This window comes from Orycteropus afer, unplaced genomic scaffold (assembly GCF_000298275.1).
Source record: "Orycteropus afer afer isolate SDZICR_OR568_19922 unplaced genomic scaffold, OryAfe1.0 scaffold00013, whole genome shotgun sequence".
Classification (NCBI taxonomy): Eukaryota; Metazoa; Chordata; class Mammalia; order Tubulidentata; family Orycteropodidae; genus Orycteropus; species Orycteropus afer.
The window spans coordinates 21,869,292-21,886,027 of record NW_006921600.1 but is presented as its reverse complement, the minus strand read 5'-3'; the positions used below and the strand labels follow the sequence as shown (position 1 = coordinate 21,886,027).

At 44.6% G+C, this 16,736-nt stretch overlaps 1 protein-coding gene across 1 annotated transcript in view; it reads left to right on the top strand.

Annotated features, from left to right (window-relative positions):
• Nucleotides 1–2,956: 2,956 nt before the first annotated feature.
• SRGAP2 (SLIT-ROBO Rho GTPase activating protein 2) overlaps nt 2,957–16,736 on the top strand; it is a 351,569-nt gene continuing 337,789 nt past the window's right edge. Inside the window, exon 1 of the mRNA XM_042782562.1 lies at nt 2,957–3,023. Within this exon, the coding sequence (XP_042638496.1) occupies nt 2,957–3,023 (67 nt within the window). The remainder of the gene's footprint in view (nt 3,024–16,736) is intronic.

The following is a 16,736-nucleotide window of genomic DNA, read 5'->3' as shown; positions in this document are numbered from 1 at the left end:
CTGGAAGACAGTCTACATTCCCCACGGTCTCTACTCTCTATTGGCTAAAATTCTCCGCAACGCCCCGCCTTTCTACCCCGGGTCCAATTGGTCGTATCCTCGCACAAGAGTTTGTGTTTGGCTGTTGGTTCCATCTTAATCCCGCCCATCAGTTCTACTTTTGTTGTTGTTGTTGTGTGCCATCAAACTGATTCGGACTCACAGCGACCCTATTTTACTTTACTTTACTTTTCTTTAGGTTCCAACAACCCCGGGAGAAACAAATTCTGTGACCACGCCTCCATAATTCTAGTCCCACCTCCAAGTTTCACTAACCCCTCCTCTTCATTACTGCCCTCTTGGGATCAGCTATTCTTATTGGCTACAGGCCCCATCGGTCGATAGAAAGCGGGCCGTGATTGGCAAGGGGGTGGGTTCTGTTTCCCGGCGGGGTCCTGCGGAGTTGGCGGAGGCTCCTCGGGGGACTAGGGGACCGAACTGCGTAGAAGCGGGTGGCGGGGAAGAGAGGGGAGGAGACCTCTGAGTGGGAAGCGGAGCCGGGGGCCTGGGACCCGTCGCGTCAGAGCCAGGTAAAGGCTCCTTCCCTCTACCCTTTCTTCTTCCCAGCCGCTGGGCTGAAGCCCTGACTGAACAAACCCGGGCTCGGGCGGGAAGGAGAGGGCGCGGATGCTGCTAGCCGCATCGCTTTGGCGGTGCCGCCAAGGATCTCCCAGACCCCCTCCCCTGTAGACCCTCTCTGAATTTCCCAGTTCAGGTCATACTATTTCTCCTCAGGATTGCATGTCTCTCAGCCCTTTTCCGCACAGCCTGGGACTCTGTCCTTGCTAATACTGCGGCGCAGCTTGTACCCTGCCCCCTCCCCAAATTCCTCTGGACTTGGACAGTCTTAGTCCACCTTTCGGCAACAGTCGTTGGCATCACGCGTAACAATCAGCTTCCTTCTTTCCTGGTCTTCAAAACCTGGCAGACAGCCCGAGTCACACAGTTTAGGACTCAGAAGGATGGGTGTTCCTCACTGTTTCCGGGGCTCTTCCCCTGTCCCAGTCTTCGGGCCCTCCCTGAATAGTCCTCTTCACCCACTCCCATTCCCAGATCATTCTCGCTCCCCAAAGTTGATAACATCCTTGCGCTTCTCATAACATCGCGGCCCACGATAGCCTCTTAACCTTGCCACCCCCAATCCAGGTAATCTTCCCCTTGCCCTCTCCGGTTTTAAAAGCTTACGCAGAAGCTTCTGTTATTCCTGGGCCCAGGTCCAACCTCTGGACCCCACCTCACACTCTCACCTCCCTCGGACCCCCCCCCCCGTTTCCTGCTCGCTTGAACCACGCCGCCTTTCTCACTCAGTGCGGCCCTTCCTCCACGGCGGGAAGAGGGTCACACTGGTGTGGGTCACGCTGGTGTCTCTCTCTTCCCGCGGTTGGAGGAAGGCGTAAGCCTCTCCTCCCGGCGCAGAGAGGGAAAGGGGCGAGGAAGGAGGGAAGGAGGCAGGGTCGCCTCTGCGGCACGCCGGCGAGCTAGACGTTTGGCTCTGTGCTCTTGATTCGCTCCCGCCTCCGGGGCCTTCTCTGGGGCGAGATCTCCTCGGGTACCTCCTGGGGCGGGGAATCGGGACTGCGGCCCTCACCGATCCCCACGCCAATACACATACAGCCCAGAATTGGGTGCGGTATCTGGGATCTCTGGGCTTAGGTGACAAAAAAATTTTGGGGAGTGGCATTTAGAATCACTCTCGTCCCGGGCTGTGGGAGACGACGGCTGCCCCCCTCCCCACGCCCCGTTTTCCCGGTTCCGACCCTCGCTTCTAGCCAGTTTCCTGCTTCTGTCGACCACATTGTTTTCCTGGATGTGTCCGGTGCCGAGCAGGCTTTTTCCTGCAGTCCCCCCCCCCCAACATTTTCCTGCCAAGAGAAGCTAGTAACCAAAAACAAAACAACTGGGAGGAGAGGCGGGAGGGGAAGAAAAGTTGTGCTTGGGTGGCTCTTCTGTCCCTGGCTTTGATCCCCCTTTGATGTCCAGGGAGGTGTCCTAGTCAGAGGTCAGGGGCCGCGTCGGTGGCGGGGCCCGGAGGGCCCCCTCGGGCTGGCCGCTGCCCAGCACTGACTGGACTCAGGAGGCCAGGCGGCCACCGAGGTGCTGCAGTCCCTGCCCGGAGCCCGGCGTACCCGCTGCAGTCCCCGCCTGAATCCCGTGCCGGTGGCTGCTCCAAAGTGTTTTCTTTCAGCCTTAAAAACAAAATCCGGAGGGAGCGTCCTTCCTCCCTACCTCGCCGCGCTGGGCTCTGAGGGCCGGGCGGCGTTTGAATGGGCCCTGGGAACGACGTCCCCTACCCCACCCCCGCCGCGATTAGGATCTGCGCCCAAGCTGATCACCCCCACCCCCTCCCCCTTTCCTGCATTTACAGGCAAGTGAACCGAATCAAACGACTTCCGATCCAGTCCGCGCTGCTGCTGCGGCTCCCGTTTGGGATTTGATTTGCAGCATCTTCGAGACTGTACAACAAAAACCGAGAAGCACGCCCAGCCCTCGCCCCGGCGCCCCGATACGCACCCACTCCCTCTCGGGGACACAGCTGGGCGCGTCCACACCCCCGCACCCCCACACCCCCACACCATGCTGTTGTGCGGAAGGACTTCCACTCCCCGCCTGTGTCGTTGATGTCAGACCCCAGGCCAGCCTCCGGGCGCTGCAATTCTCCCGGCTAAGGCTGAGGCTGCGGCTCGGGCTCTAGCACACGAACAGCCGCCCGCGCCTGGCCCCAGCGCCCACCTTCTGCATGTGCCCGCCTTAGCCGCCCACCCAGCCCGCAGCCCGCGCTCGCCGGAGCGCTGGAGACCACCGCGGGGGCCCCTTCTGCTCTTGGGAGAAGCGGTCTTGGAGGTATTGATTTCGGTGGTTGAATTTTTCCCGTGGATCTATAAATTCACAATTCGAATTTGGAAGAAAGAAGGAAAACATGACGTCTCCAGCCAAATTCAAAAAGGATAAGGAGATCATAGCAGAGTACGATACTCAGGTCAAAGGTAAGGGCTTTGAAAAATAGCATAATGCACATGCTGTGTGGACCCATGTAACATGCATTTACACCTTGATTTTCAGGGTGTTCATTTCTTTGGGTGGAGCAGGTGGGGATAGGCTGACCCTAGAGGTGATTTCATAGGTGGGTCCAGCCGACCAAAGGATGGGCAGTGCCAGGCGCCATAGGCGATTGAAGGGAATTTTTCAGAGTGGGCTTCAGGTTTGTCTCTATGGGGCTCGTTTGGTTTTTTTGGGGGGCAGCCCTTTAACCCAGGCTGATTGTGTGGGGGGAGGGGTTGAAGGTTCTTGGAGAAAGAAAGGCAGTAATTTGCCCTAGGATATCTGCAGCGGTTTTCTTGAAGGGCTACTGAAATCTGACAGGTGTTTGGGAATTTATTTCAGGGGTTGAAGAGGAGTCCTGGCTGAGAAAGGCAACCTTGAGAATAGGTACCATATGGGGAGTCCTAGGAGAGGCGGGGCTTTTTTCTGATGTGCTGTATCAAAATAAGAGATTTGCTATGGTATCAGACAAGGAAAGTTCATAGCCACCTTAGTTAGGTACACCTTATATCTGCCTGGTTCCTGATGGCCCAAGATGTAATCAGACATCAGAGAGCAGAAAGAATAAGGTCACCCACACCCTGTCTCCACCTAGATCTGAATTGAGTTAGGATGTTCGGTTTGCTGGGTGGTGTTGATTCTGGAAAATGAGGAAGACATAATTGTTTAACCCTTCTGTGTTGTCTCCCTTTGCTCCAGAATACGTTCTTTGAAAGCCCTATTTTCCTCCCTGCAGAAAATGTGAAGGGTAAAGCGAAATGTCCACCTGGAGAAATCAAATGACCTGTCTCCACATTCAGTTGATGGCTAGACTTGGCATGTGAATCCAGAGCCTCTTCTGAGACAGCCTTTCCTTAACCAGCTTCCCTTAGGAGGGACTCTTGCTTGTTAAGGCCCCCAGCATGTGTTGTGCAAGGTGCTGTCCTTTCCTGGCCAGTCACTGGGAAGAGCCATGTGGCTTCAGCCCATTGAGACCTCAGCTGGGGAGTGGGAGAGGTGGGTGGCTTTGACTGTTACACCACATGGTTGGAGCTCTGGGTTTTCCTTTGTTTCAGAGTACAGAGGGAGGGGCCCCTCCTTGTTTTCCTGCACCAATGCAAGGAGACCCTTTCCTATCATAGAGGACTTGGGAAGGGCCATGTCTCCCCTCTACTGATTGCCTGGGGTGGGGGTAGGGCTAGGGTTTGAAACGGGCAGCTGCCTTAGCTCTTGGAAGGTTAGAAGGTAGTTTGAAGTCCCTATTGTGCCTGCAGATCTTTATTTATTTATTTTTTTATATCCTCAGCTTGGTCAGTGCTGGAGGTGCCCTAAGGGACCTTCCATCCACTTGACTGCAAATATTGGTAGGTTTATTACAGAGGTGAGGAGTAGACTGATATCTTCAGTTGAGCTGGGATTGGGAGAGGTGTGGTTGTAAGTTATAATTGAGGTCTTGGCCTCTTGTCACTGTTCGTAATCCATGGCTGTTTTTGTAAACAATAGGCCACTGGCCTCAGTGTCCTGTCCAGATGCACTGCATTCTGCTTCTGGAATCCACCCTGCAGTAGAATCCAGATATGTCATTCTCTTGTCACATCCTATTCTTAACTGTTGCCATAGGGAGCGTTAATAACTTTGACTTTCCCAGGTTTCTCTCCAGCAGCACACCATTTGACTAAGGTGTAAAGTGATTTTACATGTTTATTTTTTTGGAAGGCTTGAGGTTGAATGGTGTTAATAGAACTGTATCTGCCGATTCCTTATTGGTAAAGGATTTCTCACAGGCATTTCAAAATTAAACACTTTGTGTATTTACAAACATTGCTCATTGAGATGATGTAATGCAGTGGGCTATTTGGGGTTTCTTTTCAGCCTTGCCATAGCAAGAGACCATTTTGCTTTTCTTTGATACTTTTCCATTTGACACTATTCAGTATCAAAGAATTTTATAGATGGCTAAACATGATGTCTTACTCAGAGAAAGTACCTGATAAATGCTTATGAAACTGATTTGAATAGTCGAATCTCTCATTTTACAGTTGAAGTGAGTACAGAGAAATCAAGAGGTTTGTCCAAGGTCACACAGCTAGGTGGTGGTAGATCTGAAATGAGAAGCAGGTTTACCGACTCACAATTCTCTCTTCTGTATTTTTATAATGAAAAAATCCTCTACCTGGGTGGGAAAAAAAATAAAAAGTCCTTAAACCAAAAAAAACCTAAACTCACTGCCATCTAGTCGCTTCCAACTCGTAACAACCCCTGCCCTTAAGGAGCCAAAATCTGTCAGTGAATGACAGTAATAATAATAGATTACATTTTGGGTACTCACTATGTTCCTAACTGTCCCAGGTGCTATACATGAATTGATTTGTTTAATCCTCACACCAGCCCAAGAGGTGGATATTGTTGTCCTCTTCCATTTGTCACATGAGGAAACTGAGGCTTAGAAAGGATAAGAAATCTTTCCAAGGTCACACAGCCAAGCCGTGTAGTTTGATCTCATTCCTTTATTCAGCAACTATTTATTGAGTCCACTCCTCGGAAGGAAGGTTGGGCAATCTACTTCTGTAGTGATACCGCCTCGGAAATCCAAGGAGGGGTTGCTATGAGTCGGATCTGACTCGACAGCAGTGAGTTTGGTTTTTATGGTTTTATTTATTGAGTATCTATATGTGTTCCGGGCTGTGGCAGTGTTGTGGTTAAGGCATTTGGCTGCTAACCACAAGGCTGGTGGTTCAAACCCACCAGCTGCTCTGTGGGAGAAAGATTCTGTAAAGATTTACAGCCTTAGAAACCCTATGGGGTTCTCTATGAGTCACAATGGCTGTGGGTGTGGTTTTGGGTATATGTGTTCTAGGTACTAGCAGTGAACAAAACAAAGTCCCCATCCTCCTGTTGCTTACATTCTAGAATAAGCTCTAGAACCTGTGTTGTCCTTGAAAGAGCTCAGAATTTAGAGACAAGCCCTGGGTTCTAGATTGGATCTTCCCTTTTCACTAGCTTGAAGTCCTTGGTCAGGATTATATTACGAATTTTAGCTTTTTGCATAGGACACATAGTGCTGCTAGTCTTACTTGTCTTACAGGTGCCAAGATGAAAATTGCTATAACAGCGAGTCAATTTGGTTTGGTGGTGAAGAGTGCGGATTTTAGAGTCAAACAGATCTAGGTTGAATTCTGGTATAAAGCCATTTACTTTCCTTGCCACATTGGGCAAGTTAGGTGAAACTTAGTTTCCTCAGTGATTAAAGGCAAGATAATATCCATTTTCTAAGCTAGTTGTGAGGATTTGGTGAAATAGTATTACACATTGTTTGTCACAGTATTTGGCACATGTAAGTGCTCAATAGGTGCGATAGTTAGGTGTTTGTTGAGCATGCCTTCTTGCCCAGTAGGGCTGACCACTAAGGCTGTATTGCTTATTCACTTCAAAGCCCCCAGCTATTATATGATATGAAGTTCTGGTAGTACATTGGTTAAGGCATTCTACTGCTAACCAAAAGGCTGGTGGTTCAAACTCAGCAGCTGCACCGCAGGGGAAAGGTGAGGCAGTCTGTTTTTGTAAAGATTTACAGCCTTGGAAACCCTGAGTCAGAATCAACTTGATGGTAGTGGGTTTGGTCTTTTGGTTTATTAAATTATAGAAAACAAGTCTAGGGAAGAAACTTGAGTTCTAGTTTAAGTTCTTAAGTTCTTCTAGTAGTAACAAAAGATACCTTGGTTCAGTCACACAAACCCTCTGAGCCTGTGTCCTTTTTTGTAAAATGAACTGGTGAACTCCTGCCTTATCCACAGGAGATTCGTTGACTGCTCTTCTGTTTGCCTGACACCAGAGTCCTGGGTCCTACATTTCAGTCGGAATGGTTAGAATCAAGTAGACCTAAAAGGAATTTGTAGGACCCTCTCTCTCGTATGGTTTTTTCCTTCTTTGAAGCCACCTGCTTGTATGTGCCTGAAGGACTTGTGAGGCTGCAGCCCCATCCCCAACCCCAGTGTGGTTTTGTGAGGGGCGTGCCTCTTTAGTCAGCTAGCTGCCTTTCTTAAAACCATCATTGTTTCTGGTTTGTGGGTGTTCAGATTCCTTTGAAAGTTCATGCCTCTCACTGTCTGACTCGAAAGCAGTAATATTTTTAGTGTTTTTGCTTAGCTCCTTTCAATTTACAAAGTGCTTTCATGTATATTCATCTCTGGAAATGATTGACATCCCTGGTTAGATTTGTGGTCATAACCTGAAGCCTTCTGGCATCTACCCTGTTGGTTTCTTTGCTGGGATTGGAGCAGCTGAAGTGATGGTAAGGTGCCAGGGCATGGTTACCAGAGATGATAATCTGGGTGGTGTTTGGGTGAGGTCACGTTACTGTATACAGTCAGTCCTAGCTATTGCCCTTTCCTTATTCAAATCCCCTTTTTCTTACCCTTTCCATACCTTGAGTTTTTACAGAAAGTTGGAGATTGACAGTTAATGCAAATATTCCAGGAGGAATAGTCAAAAACAGTGGCACTGTATGCTGGGCAGTTAAATTCTCTTTCTTGAGAACATTGGGGGTCTTTTTTTTTTGAATGTGTTACAAGAACAGTGTGTGTGCACCACAGAGCCGGAAAGTGAAATTTTGTACTTTCCATCTGGAGCAGTTTGATAGAAAAAACGCAAGCCTTTGCCTTGAACAGTTTAACCCTTTCAGGACCCTTTTAGGGCCCAGAGTTGAAATTTAAAACTCTACTCATATTGTGTGTGCGTGCACATGCGCTTGGGAATGCCAATTGCTGGTATTTAAACAAGCTCATCACCCTGGGGAGGTCTGAGTGCTTCTTCACAAATGCCAACAAAGGTCTTCTTCTAAGCTTCTTTCCTTCCAGCCCCCACTTCCCAAGGGAGCTTTAAATATAATCAGTTTGTGAAAAGCTGCAGTAAAACATCTCGTTGGAATCCCCAAGCAGATGCTATCATTTTCCTGCGAGATGATTGAAGGCTTCTCATCCCTTGCTAAGGAAAAAATAGCGACTCTGCAGTAAGGTGAACTTTTGGAAGAAAAGGAAGCCCTCAGAAAAATTCAAGACCTCTGCATCTCAGAGTAGAAAGACCCTGGAGGAAGGTGGTGGGCAAGGAGCCAGGGGATGCTATATGTTGTGGAAAGTGGCAGTGATTGGAAACAGTGTTCATGATAGGTCCTTAGTTTTTACATGTGAGGAATTCTGCTGGGGAATGGGAACAGAAATGTTCTCTGGAGAAACTGGTCTGATAATTAGGCCACATCGTCATGCACCGCACATGTTGAAAGCCTGGACAAACCTTGATTATTTCTTTGCAGGGAAGTTTGCAGAGTTGATTTGGTCCTGGTATGTAGGGACCACACCCCCTTTCTAAACCAGCAGGTGCCCAGCCCTTGCCTTGTAAACTCCTAGTGTTCATTCTAGATAAACGTGGGCTGCCTTGTGGCACCTGGTAATGTTTTCTTCCAAAAGAGTGGTTTTCTTCAGGGGAATCATCTTACACTCTGTACTTCCTAATAAAATATTTTGTCAAGTTGCAGAGAAAAAGTTGTCGATGTATATACATTTCTGCTGTCAATAAAATTCAGGTGTCAGCTCTGGAACTGGCCTTTTGGAGAATCTGGGAAAGTTACATCTAAAGTTGTTAAATTTAAAAATAAATGAGAGCACTTAAAAACATGTTTTAAAATTATAAACGAATGGCACTATTACTGATTTTCTGATTTTACAATAGTATTTAAGAAATGAATCTCTCTCTCTCGCTTTCTTTGTTTTTAAGTGTCCTCTACCCCAAAGTTTTATAAGCCTGTATACATGTTTCTGGATAATGATCTGCCTGGTAAATTTTTTTAGAGTTAATATTTTGACATATGCATTCATATGTTCATATATGTATTTATGCTTATACCTTTTAATAAGTACATGGATTATTAAAATTTACTATTTTTAACAGCTTTATTGAGTTTAATTGATACACAATAAATAAACTGTTTAAGGACTATAGTTTGATATTTTGACATAGTTTACACTCATGAAACCATCTCACTTGAGGTAGTGAAATAACCATCAACCCAAAAATTTCTTCATGTTTTAATAAATGAGTAATATAATAGTCAGCTTATAGAAAAGACAATAATTTGAAAATAAGTAAGTAACAAGCCATATATTACCAAGTTTCAAAAAGTAATAAATAGTAATTATCTCAGTTACCCTGACTGGCTCCTGGAAAATTTCTTTTGCCTTAATAAGAAAAGATCAACCAGTCTTGTAGGGAAAATGGCTTAATAATTGTATCTCAGTCATTATTGTGTGTTTAGATGAGAGAGTAGAGAATGAAGACAGGAAGAAACGAGAAGGATTTTGCACGTATTAGGAGTTGACTAGTTGACAGTATCTGTTTTCCTATAGATCTTGCTAGAGCCTGTCCCTGTGGCCTTATATCTCTTCTGAAGGGGTCACAGTGAACTGCATGCTAAAGGGAGAGGCTAAGGGCTCCCAGGAGAGATCAGCTTGGAATGTTATGAATATTGTGTCTTTCCTCTAATGATTCCCTATTGCCTGCTGAATAGAGACCATCTTTCCCAGGTTGATACTTCACTTGGTCCTCAATTTGGCTGTACGCTGTCATTTCAACCATATTTCTCATTTTGCCTGAATTGGCCTGTGGACCTATGTGGACTATTTACCATTCTTTAAACACAGGCACTTTGGTGGTGCAGTGGTCAGAGCATTCAGCTACTAACCAAAAGGTGGTTGGAACCTAATAGTCACTCCATGGGAGAAAGATGTGGCAGTCTGCTTTCATAAAGATTTATAGCCTTGGAAGCCCTATGGAGCAGTTCTACTCTGTTCTATAGGAGCTCTGCTTAGCTTAGTGCCTAAGGCACTTGACTGCTAACCAGTAGGCTGCTGGTTCAAACCCACCAGCTACTCCTCGGAAGGAAGGTTGGGCAATCTACTTCCCTAGTGATACCGCTTCGGAAACCCGCTATGAGCCGGGTCCAACTCAACAGCATATAATAACAACAGCTCTGTTCCATAGGGTCTCTATGAGTTGGAATCAACTTGATGGCATTGGGTTTAATGGGTAAACACATATACTATTAGCTAACATTTTGCAGTTTGTTTGAAGATTATCGTTTGCTAGCCATTGTGCTATGTACTTTGAATAGATTATTTCCTAATCTTCACGTCAACTCTAAGAGGAATATATTTCTCTTACTCCATTTTGCTGATGAAAAAGTCAGGTGTAGGAGGTTTAGTAACTCACCCAGGGTCATCAGCTGGCGATTGATGAAACAAGAATTAGGACCTTGGCAGTCACCAGTCTGTGTTCAGAGCGCTGTTTGAAGAATGCTCCTTTGTTGCTGCCCATTCTCACATCTTCACCTACTGAAATCTCACCCAGTAAAGCCCAATTCTTCTGGGATGCCTTCATTGGTCACCATGACCAGAAATGACCCTTCCCTCTCTTTCACCCACACAGCTTTTTTCTTAATAGATCTCGTACGGTACCAATCTCATACTGCCTTATGGTTTTTTATTTTATTTTTGAATTGTGATTTGGATGAAAGTTTACAAAGCATGTTAATTTTCCATACAGTAGTTCTACACATCTTGTTTCATGACATTGATTGCAATCCCCATAGTGTAGCAGCTCGCTTCCCACTTCCTCTCTGTGCTTACTTTTCCCTGTGTCCTTCTTTCCTATGTGCTCCTGCCCCCGGGTTATCCCCTTGTGCAGATACTGCCCTTGTGATCTCCCCTGGCTGATTGTTCTAAGGAGTGTACCTTCCTGGGATAAATGTTCAATTTATAGGCCTGTCTGATGTTTGGCTGGAAGCTATGGGAGTGAGTTCGATTCCAGGCCCAAAGGGTGACTAAGGGCCATAGTCTAGGGGGTTTCAGCAGTCTCTATCAGACCGGTAAGCCTGGTCTTTTTTCATAACTCTGAGTTTTGTCCACATTTTCTTTCCACTCTATCCAGGATCTTCTGCACTGATTCCTTCCTGAGTAGTTGACATTGGTGGTTGGCACACTGCCTTATGTTCTGAATACTTGTATTTCAGTACTCTTTCTTCTACTAGACTTTTGGTAGGAATGTTTTGAGGTTGTGGTGTAGTGCCTAAGGCATTTGACTGCTAACCAGAAAGCTGGTGGTTCAAACCCACCAGCCACTCCTTGGAAGGAAGACTGGGCAATCTACTTCCATAGAGATTCCGTCTCGGAATTCCAAGGAGGGTCGCTATGAGTCGGATCCGACTCGACAGCAGTGAGTTTGTTTTTTTTTGGAATGCAGTGCAAAGAATATAGATAGGCATAGGAGCCAGTCCTCAGTTAGAATCTTGCCAACATCACCTCCTGGCTGTACGGCCTTGCTCAAGTCACTCAATTTCTTTTCTAAGTTTACTCTTCTGTGATATAGCAATAGCAACACCTACCTTGGCTGTGTGTGAAGTAGTAACTCAGTGTATGTTGTTGTTGTTGTCATGTGCCGTCAAGTCAGACCCGACTCATGGTGACCCCTCCGTCGGTTTCCAAGGCAGTATCACTACGGAAGTAACTTGCCCAACCTTCCGTCCGAGGAGTGGCTGGCTGGTGGCCTTCTGGTTAGCAGTCAAGTGTCTTAGGCACTATGCTACCAGAGCTCCTAATTCAGTGTATAGGAAATATTAAAAGCTAAATAAGTAACTCTTGGAGTCCCTGGATTGCTCAAATGATTAAGCACCGGCCTTCTCACCAAGAGGTTGGTGGTTTGAACCTACCTAGCAATGCCTTTGAAAAAGACCTTGCATGTGTTACATCTTTTCTTTCTACTCAGAAGAAAGGTCTAGCTCTCTGCCCCTGAAAGCTCACAGCCTTGAAAGCCCTGTGGTGCAGTTCTGTTCTGCACATACGAGGTCACCATGAATTAGAATCAACTCAAAGGCACCTGGTTTTGTACTGTTAAGTTAACTCAGATTATGAGATTCCTTAAGATAGGACGCATGTCTAGAACAATATTATAGCTCAAATGGTGGCCTTTAGTAAATATTTATTGACTGAAATATTGAATGAATAAACAAGTGACCTGGAGTACTGCAATAATTTTTTAGAAATAGTTTCTTTAAAAAAAAAAAAAAGATGGTTTGATCTTGACAGTTTTTCTTACATAATACCATCAAAATGATTTTTAAAAACACAGACTTATTGTCCTGTTAAGGTCATAGCATAAATGACTGTCTATACCTGTCATTTCCCATTTACCCTGCTCACATTTTATGCCACTATAAAGCTGCCTCTAGTTTCCTTACCACATACTGTTATTTCATGTGCCATGCTTTATCCATGTTCTTCCCTCTCTTTGGATTGTACTCTTTTCATTCAACCTGGAAATTTATTCATACTTTAAAATCCAGCTCAGGTCCCACTTCCCCCAGGAAGGCTACCCTACTTATCCTTGTTCTCTGCACGGTAATCCCGTGCGGAATTGCAAGCAGGATTCCTCAGTTTCTCTCCTTGCTTTCTTTCCAGCATCTCCTCTGAAGTGTCCTTGTGCATACTTGTGTTATTGCACACATCATATTACACTTTTATCTTTGTTTGCATCTCTTTGTTTACAAGTCACTAAGTACCTTGGGGACAGAACTGTCTTTTATTCATTTCCTTGTGTCCGGCTTCTGGCACACAGTAAGAACTAAATGTTTATAAATTGAATTGAACTGTTTTCTGCATGGAGATTGAATGTTATGCCACACTTCTGTGGGCTTCCCCCACTTCAATAGAAAACCCACTCCCTTTTTCTTTTAGTGTTATTTGAAATTCAAAGTTGATTACATATTGTAAATATTGTGGTTATAATAGGACAAGTAATGATACAAACTATCTAGCACCATGCATGACTCTCTTACCCCAAAGACTGCCCTCTTCAGAACATTACTTTAGGGCTATATATGAGTTGATCAGATTTCTTCAATTATATCTCATACCTTGGAAACCAAGAAAAATATTAACCCTGAAATCCCAGGAGTCTGTAACAAAAGTAAGACTTTCTGTAGATGAGGCAAAACACGTTCTACATTTGTCTAGGATTTATTCACCATTTTTAGCAGATATTCACAGTCTAAAATGAAGACAGTTTAGATCTGTCTTGAGCAGGTGTTAAAACAGGATTGACTTGAAAGAGAAACTGTTGCAATACTTTTTGGAAGCTTGGGTTTGGCTAGAGGCAGCTGCCTGATCTGTGGTAAATAGAGAGAAAAAGTGCAAATAGACAAACAAGAAAACTCTCCCCTCTAGTTTTTCAAGTCCATTGATATTACGTAGCCTTGACCTTATTTATGCATTGTGAAGGAATGGTTCTGAACTTGAAATATATACATATATTTGTGAGGAAAGAAAAACAGCTGGGAAGTGTGCTTTGTCTATTTTTTGAGGATATTTTAGGATGCCATCTGCTAAGCAGAGTCTTTTTTTTTTTTTAACTTTTTTTTTCTTCTAAAACTGTAGTTATCTATAGGCAGGTGACCCAAAAGGCATTGTGAAAGTTGGGACTTTGTCTTTGCTGTCTGAGCCTGGATCCTGCATTTAGAATCACAGCATGGTGAATAAGTCTGAAAGATCCTTGAGCTCTGTGGATGGCTGGGTGGTCAGGACACCATAGGACGACTAAGCACAGAAAACACAGGGACCCAAAAGCATGAGCTAGCCATGACACTATATGCCATGAGGTTTAAAAAGTAGATCCTATTCTAAAAGAAAGATTGGTAACGTTATCTCCAAACACTGAAATCCCTTTTTGTACTAGTCTTTTTCTGATCCATTTTTTTGGGAGAGTGGCGTGCACTAGGCCAGATCTTGACAGATGAATGAGCTGCTCTTTGAGGAGGCATCTTGGCTGAGGTATTTTGGAGTGAAATCTATTTTGGGCAGAATGAATCTAAGGGAAAATGAATCTAAGGGAAAAATCTAAGGCATTTGGAAGCAGAAAGTCTGGATTCTGTTTGACTTTGCCATTTATTACTGTGATCTTGAGGGTAATTTATTCAAGGTCTCAAAATCCCCAGTTTTCTCATCTGTAACAATTCTTGGCTCTGGCTGCTACTGCTGCTGCTGCAGACTAGCATTTATCAAGTGCTTCTCATGTCCAAGTTCTGTTCTAAATGCACATATTTTAGTTCTTGACTTCACCAACAGCCTTTATAAGGTAAGGACTGTTGTTATCCCCATTAAACAGATGTGGAAACAGAGACACAGGAAGGTTAAATAACTTGCTCAAAAGCACATGGCTTGTAAGTGATGGAGACAGTATGAATCCAGGCTGACTTAATGCTATTGTGAGGTTCAAATGAAATAATTCATGTGAAAGGACTTTGAGACTGTGAAATGCCATACACGTGAAGTTGATTGTTCTCATTTTCTATCTAGTATCCTAACACAAAACAGAGTAAATGCATTCTTTCAAATGTTTTCCTGGTACACACCTACTTGACCTGCCTGGGCCTTAGTGTTCTCATCTAGGAAATCAGGAGTTAAAATAGAGAATTTCTTAAATCCTGCTAGCTTTCCTGGTTCTCGATTCTTGCTTATGTAAGATTCTGAAGATGATGAGGTTGCCCCTGTTAATCAGGCACACTTGTAAGTTAAAAAACCCCAAACCAGTTTCCCTTGAGTTAACTGACTCCTGGTGACGCCATGTGTATTAGAATAGAACTGTGCTCCACAGGGTTTTCAGTGTTTGATTTTTTAAAAGTAGATCACCAGGCTTTTCATCTGAGGTACCTGTAGGTGGACTCAGACTTCCAGCCTTTCTATTAGCAGCCGAGCTCAATAACCCTTTGTACCACCTCAGAGACTCCTTGTCAGTACAAGAACAGTTATATTTTCAGACTAACAGTCTCTCTAGTCCCAAAGCTTGCCAGGTTTGTGTGGTTGCTGTGTATACATGGGGGGTACTCACAGGTGGTGGTAGAGTGGCAGCTGGCCTGGAGAGAAGTAGAAGTGAGACTTGGTTAGGTGGCAAGATTTACTGGGAAGATGGGCCTCCCAGTTGGAGAAGTTGAGGCGCAAGACAGGCCTAGAGGTAGACTTGTGACTGCATAGTTGAGACAGTGAATGCTTGAATCAGGATTAATATGTTAAATCTTGGACCTCCAATAAGCTCAGAGACTTACAGAGTGAGAAAATTGCCTGCTTTCTGGTTAGTATGATTTCCCTAGTCCGTGTTCGTGGGCCAGAAACAAATCTATGTAACTCTTGGTATTATACACATTTGTATTGTTGTTTGTAGTACTTGAATTTGAAAGAAAGAAGAAAGGGAAGTTGGGTGGTTGTCTTTAATTAACATTAAAGACATAAGGAAGTGAGAAGACTTAATCCCTGACATCTGGACTGGCACAAATTGGCGGGGAGATGGTATAGATGGACTGGCACAAATTGGTGGGGAGATGGTATAGATAAGGAGATAGCATGGGGTTGATTTAGACATCCAGGCTGTGGGAGAAGTGACTTCAGGCCTTCCTAAGATGTAGTATAGCCTTTTGCTTCTTATACCTCTTTTCATCTGTTAGGCCCTTTGTCAAATTAAGGGATTTCATTATGGATCATGATAAGATGTGCTGTAATACAGAGTTCAAATGTTTCATGTTTATATTTGTTTTCTTTTCAGTTAATGAATAGGCTAAGTAACAGTCCTTTGTTTTGTTTCTAAATGAGTACTATTAATAATCATGACAGCTCATATTTTTATCATTACAGCATTTAAAAAATATCATTTGGAGGGAGGGAAAGCTTGTAGGGTCATGGAGGACTAGCTAAGTAATGCTGGATCAGCCATTCCAATTTAGGGGTTCTCAACTTCCCAGCTGGAAAGTGGAAAGAGTTTCATCCTCATTTTTAGGACTAGTGACCAAAAAATGCTATCATAAAGTGAGTTGCCACATTGAGTCTAAAAGCAAAAAACCAAACCCACTGCCATCAGTTGATTCTGACTCATAGCAACTCCCTTTGGGTTTCTGAGGCAGTAAATCTTTATGGAAGTAGATTGCCCAGTCTTCCTTCTGAGGAGTGCCTGGTGGGTTTGTACCGCCTACTCTCTGGTTAGCAGTAAAATGCTTTAGGCACTATGCCCCCAGGGCTCCTTGCATAGAGTCTAGATGTTCATTATTGTTTGGGAGAAGGGTAGAAACCAAAGAGTAGCTGCCATAGGTTCTTCTACTTGTCTCTCTCTCCTGCTCCCAATTTAAGGTTTCATCTTGAAAGGATGGCATTAATAGGCTTTGTGTTTTAGACGTTGTTGGAGTCAGTTGTGCTGTATCTCTTGATCTCTGCATTTATTCAGTGATTTATGGTGATGTAAGTTATCTCAGCTCTTTGCTGTCAGCAATTTTAAACCAAACATGGAAGCATTTTGGGTAGATGGTATCTGGTGCTTTGATTAATGAGGTTCTTACTCTGGATATTATAAGGCCAGTAAAAACACAACTTTGAAACACCTAAGCTTTCCTTAAAACTACAGTAGCGCTCCCACTGCCAAAGCCTGAAACATTTGTGCCAGTTATTTCTTTTTAAAAGTAAATGTGTGCGGGGTGCTTTCTTTTGCTCTTCTGGCCTGGGGCAGGACTGTCAATCCAAAGAATGCTAGCTTTTCTGGATTTGGCAGCAAAAGAGTTAATCATTTTCAAGACAGAAACAGAAACCTCCCCAGTTTTT